The sequence below is a fragment of the Sciurus carolinensis genome, chromosome 11 (assembly GCF_902686445.1).
Source record: "Sciurus carolinensis chromosome 11, mSciCar1.2, whole genome shotgun sequence".
Taxonomy (NCBI): domain Eukaryota; kingdom Metazoa; phylum Chordata; class Mammalia; order Rodentia; family Sciuridae; genus Sciurus; species Sciurus carolinensis.
In genome coordinates, this window is record NC_062223.1 from 75,407,716 (window position 1) to 75,414,863 (window position 7,148).

Genomic DNA, 7,148 nt, shown 5'->3' on the forward strand with positions numbered 1-7,148 from the left:
ATTTGCAACTTGCGAATTCTGAAATTCCAGCATTTGTGTCAGTGATGTTGCTCATCACTCCCTCGGTTCCCCTTTCAGCCTCCCTCACTTCCCCTTGCTCTTGCTTCAGACCCCCACCCGACTCATCTTGCCCACCCCAGGGCACCCATATAGAGGCAGCCATGGACGGGGGTGCACAGGGCCAATTCCCTCAGGGTAAGGGACAAGAAAAGCAAAGTGCCTGTCCCCTGAAGCCACCAGCAGGAGGGGGAAGGCAGGCTCCCCAGAGGAGGGGCCCCCGAAGGCCCCTCTGCAGAGAGCTGAACAGGAAGGTTCTGCCAAGGGGTGCCACCCCAGAGGCAGCAGCTCCAAGGGAGCCAGATCCAAAGTCCAGGGAAGCAGCTGAGGCTTAGGATTTACATTAGGAGGATCATGTATGTTCAGCATTTTCATAAATTTACATTTCTACTCATTTTGGAATATCCTCACACATTTTTTGGATTTGAATTATATTATTACACTTCACAGATTGTTTTAATTTTTGAATTCCAAACACTCTTTACTCAGGGCAGATCTGAGTTCCTCGGTGGTACAAGTAAAGGCACAGCAACTCGGAGCAGGGCCCAAGCTCTGGGTCTAACTTTAGCCTCAAAGCTTATGACTTCCTGAAAGGCCTTCCTGACACATTTCAGTCCTTAGAGGGACAGGCCCAGGTTTCCTCCCACATCTCTCAGAGCCCACCCAGACCTGAGGCGCAGGCGCTCTGCTCCCTGGCCTTCCACCTCTGCAACTGATCAACTCCCACCTGTCTCTTACCATTTAGTCCCCTCCCTTCCCTCCACCCCTCAGCTCCTTCCCTGTGCAGGCCTCACCATCCCTTGCCTGGGCCACACCAGCCTCACCTCAGCCTCTAGGTCCAGGGAGCTCCTCATACATAGGCCGATAGCTCCCTTCTCTCAACCCCTCCCCTGATGCCATTTCCCTCTGGAAAACATCTTGCATCCTTAACATGGCTTATAAGTCCTGCACAGTTTGGTCTATACCAGCCTCACCAGCCTCACCAGCCCTTGCCTCTTGATACTTCACACATTCCTCTACCCACCCAGTCCCACCTTGGCAGTCTAAGGCCCAGCTCCACTCCAGCACTGTAGAACCAAGGAGCACAGGCTTTCCTCGGTTTGTCTGCCATCAGCAAGCCATCACAATAACAATCTCCCCTTCTCTTTGTCCAGAACTTTCTCCTGACTCATCCCTTAGCTCCCAGTTTAGATTTGTCCCCTCCCTCAGAGGTTCCCCAACTTGCTCCTCCCTTCCCACTCTGGGCTGAATTAGGGGCCCAGCTCAGTCCCACTAAGGCCACTGAGTTTATCTCCATTATTGTTCTCACCACACAAGCTTCCAGCATCAACCTCCATCCCTGCTCCCACCCCACCTCGTCAGCGGCACCTAGTTGGAGTTACCTGCCCACGGCTGATGACTCAGTCTTGGGGAATGGCGTGGAGGACTTTAAGGCCCATGTCTTTTTCATCTCTACCCACTGTCCCTATTGGATGCTTAGTAGATGCTTACTAATGTCCACCTATGAAGGCCTGGTGGTACACAATGTGTAGCTTGGACCAGCAGGATGGGGGTGCTTAGGTGAGGTGAGATTCCTGGGTTGGGCTAGAATCTTCCTAGAGAAGGCACTGGGAAATTCTCCATGGGTCAGTCAGCAATTAGGGATAGTCCGGCCTAGCGCCACCAAAGCAAGCTATCAGAGTGAGACAGAGTCTGCAATGAGGGAGACTCAGTGTCCCCTGGTCCTATACTAGCAGCATGTGGGGGACTAGCCATGCATTCAGGGAAGGTTTCCTAGAGGAGGTTCTGCTTCTGGTTGTTATGGTTTGGATGTGAGGTGGCCCACCAAATCTCATGTGTGAGACAATACAAGAAGGTTCAGAGGAGAAATGATTGGGTTGTAAAAGCCTTAATCCAGTGATTTAATCCCCCAATAGGGAGTAACAGAGTGGTAACTGAAGTAGTAGGGTGTGACTGGAGGAGACTGGAATTGGTGCATGGCTTTGGGGTATATATATTTGAATCTAGAGAGTGGAAACTCTCTCTGCTTCCCGACAATGTGAGCTGTTTCCCTCTGCCACGCTCTTCTGCCATGATGTTCTGTCTCACCTCGAGCCCCAAGGAATGGAGCTGGCCTTCTATGGACTAAGACCAAGACCTCTGATACCATGAGTCCTCAGATAAACCTTTCCTCCTCTATAATTGTGCTGGTCAGATCTTTTAGTCACAGCAGCGAAAAAGCTGACTAGAACAGGTTGGTTTGGGGCAAGGAAGCATGTAGAGATGAGTCAGGTTTGAGAAAGTGGTGAGTGACAGGGATGTGGAAAAGAAAGTTCTGCCTCTCCTTGTCCTTTACTCCTGGGAGGTCAAGTTCAGGGAGGTGGGAGGTTGATGGGCAGGAGGAGCAAAGGGGGCTAAGGAGGAATGGAGGGACTATCAGGGCCGACATCATGGTCAGAATGGGTATGGATGACGGGCTGGCAGGGAGCAGCTCCCCAGCTGTGGCTGGGAAGCGTTTCCTGTCTCTTTGCCAGGGGGGTCATTAATAATCATTTACCCGCCACAGGCAGCACGGAGGCCAGCCAGGGAGCAGCATGGTGCTGGGGCCAGAGCCCAGCCAGGCGGCCAGGAGAGTTGGATAATGGTAGCAGCCCTGCCACCTTGCTGTGAGCGCTGGTCCAGTCATCTGACCTCTCTTGGTCTCTGGAATGCTGATAAAAAGAGGGTCTTCTGAGGATGCTGCCTTAAGCATCCTGGTCTCAGTTTCACTCAATGGCAAATACCTACAGAGCAGTATGGACATCTGATGACAGATAGAAGCTCCTGATCTAAACCCAGCTCAGTTCAGGACATAGGGGTCAAAGACAGAGAGTCCCAGACCCAGTCTCTGCAAAGCTCTGGCAGGAGTCAGACCCTACTGGAGTACATACTCAGGGCCTCAATAGAACCAGGTACCGTTTAGGCTGGAAACAACATAAGGGAGGAGCCAGCTGCCCAAGGCCTGAAGGGCTGGCAATGTGGCTACACACAGAAGCTGGGAGCTCCATGAGGCCAATTTGGTCACCACTATGACCCCAGCACAGAAAACTATGCTGGCCTGGCACAGAGCACAGGCTCCATAAATGCTCTTAGGACAAGTTCATCTGTTAAAGGAGACATCTGTGGAAGGGACTTGGAAGTTGGAAAGAAGAAAAATGATGGAGACGATGATGATGATGACAACCATGATGATAATGATTCTGGTCAAAGACAATGTGATGGGACAAGGTGACTTGAGAGCTTGAGAAGGCTGGAGGCCCAGGGTTAGCCACTCAGAGCCACATGGCACTGCTTGGCTTCAAGGTTCCTTTTGCCAGTTGGGCAGAAATTTTCTTCAGCCCCGGCTGTATTTCCCTGCCCACCCCAGCACCCCTCCAAGGCCCAGCAGGAGCCCTTCACTTCAGACAAACTTCTGGAAGGTAATGCTAAGGCTGACCCCAAGCGCTTCTCCTGACTGACTGCGATTGTCTTAGTGCCTCCAACCTTAAGGAGTCCTGGACCTTGATGCTCTCAAATACCTGTTGGGAGGTCACCTAAAATGTTTCCCAGGGTCTAACCTGGGTCCTCTACTAACTGAGATCTCCCCCATCAGACTACAGGGTCCCCAAAGGTGAGACCAGGTCTCGCTTTTCAGATAAGGGTATCTGTGAGGACAGGGACTACTCCATTAGACATAGGCAGGGGAGGAGGATCAACAAAAGAGAGATAGAGTGCCGTCTTCCTGTTTGTCTCCCAGTCCAATAACCCTCCATGGGGGCCACAGCCACACAAAGAAGGGAAGAGGAGGGGGGAGCATAGAGAAGGGGTGCTTGGAGATATGAGCCAGAAAGAATGCTGGGCCACCACAGCACTAAGCATGTGGTTGGCAGACTTGCCGGACTCCAAGCCCAGCCCAGGCTGCTTGGGCACCAAGAGGCGCCACCCGAGACACCCTGGCCTCACTGTCTACTCTGGCCCCTCCCTTTTATGTAGCATGGCGAGGTAGTAGTAAACACAGTGACCTTGCTGACACGTGCATCCTCTTCCCGCCCCCCTCCAAGTCCTGGCCCCAAACACACGTCAGGCTAAGAGGAAAAGAACAAAGGTTCCCAGACTGCGACATCGCCCACCGCCTGCCTGTCCAGCGCCTGCTCAGCAGGAAACCCAAGACAAAGGCTTTGGTCAAAGTGAGGAGGATAAAGGGCAAAGGGTAGGGGCAGGCTGGGGGGCGGGGCATGGGAGGGCATCTCTAGGGACCTCGCTGGGAGGGAGGGAAGGACAGGATGGCAGCCAAGCCCTCCCTGTAAACATACGTCACTGCACAAACATTTATGGAGCACCTACTGTATTCCATACACACAGCCCAAATATAACATGCCTCATTCCTCATGCTACACACCTCTCTTACCCCTTGCAGCATAGTCTACAGCCCTCAACACACACACACACACACACACACACACACACCTAGTCACTGGACACACCTTACATACTCACCACACACAGCTCACAGGGAAAGAAGATTGCAGATTCCACACCTTACACTGAAAAGTCACACTGATCACACACACCCACACCCACACTGCACGCCACACTCACACTCCATCTCCCACCAGCCACTTCACACACCTCACACTCACCTCCCCAACCACAGACACATCATCCAATTAAATTCAACACACACACTACCCAGACATGAGGCACATGCAGACACACCCTGCATGGATAATATGCACACTTAATGTCACACTGAAATGTCACACATTTGTGGGCACACAAAGCCCCTCAGCACAGACAACCCTGCCTGCACACCGCCTTCTCCTGCCACCCCACCACCCACGTGCTTAGTCCACCGACCTCTTGGCTCTAACTGCAGCCCTGCCTGTGCAGAGTTGCACAGCCACCACAGACATTCAAACACCAACACACAGGTCTTCATATGTTCCCCAAGCAAACCAGGATGTACCACAGTGACACTAAACCGTCAGGTAGACACTAACACAAGTGGTTACACAAAACCTACCTCCAGCATCTCTCTGACAAAACATCCAGGAAAACCCATCAGGCCCCTACCACGACTCTTCCTGGCTATACACGATAGCCAATAACATACACAGCCACACATGCAATCTCTATGCAAGCTGCCCCACAACTCCACCCCACAATGACAGCCACACAACAGCCACACACCCAGCTCCCACTCCACACCCACAACACTGCCTCCCTAGCCATATACAGCTTACAATGCCAAAGACCCACAATCCCCATACTCACCATAATCCCACTCATGATGACATGATCATACAGGGCACAACACATGAGTACACACAAGGCACATCAACACATGCAACCCAGCCCATGCCACACACAAACACATACACCCCAGACTCGCCCAGCCCAGAGGACTGTCTCCCCCATCCCCAAACCCCAGCTGCCCCAGTCAAGACCAGCACAGCAGGGATGAGGGGGTTATAAGTTACCAATGCCAGTGTGCTGCCACATGATCTCCACCCTCCTTAGATCTCTGGGCACCACCCAAGGGCAGCACACCCCATGTTAAGGTCCTTCTACCTGAGCCCACGTAGTGCCATGCCTGAGAACACGAGGAGGGGTGCAGGTCCTGGGGACAGTGGCCCTGTCCCCTGAACCTGCCTTCTCTTCATCCCAAAGCAGAGGCAGACATAAGGGGAAAGAATGACGAAAGAGAGAGAGAGAGAGAGAGAGAGAGAGAGAGAGAGAGAGAGATCCTAGAATAGAGACCTAGAGAAATTGGAGTAATGAATAGACCCAAAGATGTGGGCACAGAGGAGAGAAGCAGAAAGGCGGAGAGAGAGTGAGCCCAAGAGTTAGAGAGAACCCCAGGGAGAAACCTGAAGAATAAAGTAGGACCACCACACCCAGAGAAGGGGGAGACCAGCAGCAAAAGACTACAGGGTTTTCTATACAAGAGAGAGGGGAGGAACACGGAGGGAGAGTCCTAGAGAGGAGAGAAGCCCAGAGGGAAGGGGGTTTGGACTCTGAGATGGAGTTTGGGCTGAGGACTAAAGTCTAGATGTTTGAGTGGGATTCTGGGGGTGAAGTTGAGGCTGTGGAGCAGAGGTTCAGGGTCTCGGGGTGAGGCACCAACTCTAAGATGGGGCCCCAGGGAAGCTAGGGGTTCAGGTGGTCTCGGTGGGCCAGGAGTCTGGTAGGTACAGTGGAGGTTTCTGGGTTTGGGCAGGGGTTCTCCACTAGTCTAGGGGGAAGTGTTGCAGGTTTGAGTAGAACTGTGTGGACTGGGGTCCCACTGTGGTTTAGGAGTTTGGTGCTTGGGGTGGAGTACTGGATCCAAATGGGATTCCGAGTCTAGGGTGGCATTTGGAGTAAAGGTGGAAGGTTCAAGGGCTCCCTCCGGATATGGGCTGTTGTCCTAGCACAAAAGTGGGGATCAGAACTAGGGGAGGGGTCCTGTCCCTGACGAAGGTTCAGGGGGCTCAGGGGTGGGGGACTGTGGAGCTTGCGACTACACTCTCGGTAGAGGACCGGGCCCCAGCCGGGCACTCCCCGGACACCCAGTTCTCGCTGTGCCCAGAATGGGGGGGCCCCCCTACCTGCAGGTTGTCGGCGCATAGCTGCGGCGGCGGCGGCGGCGGCTCGTCCGGCTTGAGGAAGACCTGCTGGCCCCGCCTGAGGAATTGGACAACAGCGATGAGGATGTGGTGCAGCACCAGGACCATGCTCGCAGCCGCCCGCCCGCCCGCCGGCCCGGCCGCTGCGCTCGGTCAGCGCGTCCGCGACAGCTTCGCCGGGTCCGCGGGAGTGTCCGCCCCGGCCCCGCCCAGGCCCGCCCCCGGCCCGCCCCCAGACCGCCCCAGCCCCGCCCTCCTCCCCAGCAACCGTGGACAGCACCTCTCAGCTGGTGGGATCTTCGGACCCCACGAGACCTCCGCCCGCTCTTCCCTCCCTCATCTCTCCCTTCTAGGCTCTTTCAGCCGATCCGCTATTAGGATCCCCTCCTGGTGGCCGGCTCTCAGCCTTCGCTCCCTCCCTGCCCATCTCCACTCCTTTCGCTCTCTCAGGGGTCGCTTTCAGAGCTTGGTGCCCTAACTGACTGC

At 54.3% G+C, this 7,148-nt stretch overlaps 1 protein-coding gene across 2 annotated transcripts in view; it reads right to left on the reverse strand.

Moving 5' to 3' along the window:
* The window catches only part of Pde2a (phosphodiesterase 2A), a 59,045-nt gene extending 52,213 nt beyond the window's left edge, over nucleotides 1–6,832 (reverse strand). The window contains exon 1 of one of the 2 annotated variants that reach the window (XM_047518278.1): nucleotides 6,645–6,832. In XM_047518278.1, the coding sequence (XP_047374234.1) occupies nucleotides 6,645–6,770 (126 nt within the window). In that variant the 5' untranslated portion in view covers nucleotides 6,771–6,832. The remainder of the gene's footprint in view (nucleotides 1–6,644) is intronic. The other variant, XM_047518279.1, reaches the window with a different exon arrangement.
* Between the last annotated feature and the right edge of the window lie 316 nt (nucleotides 6,833–7,148).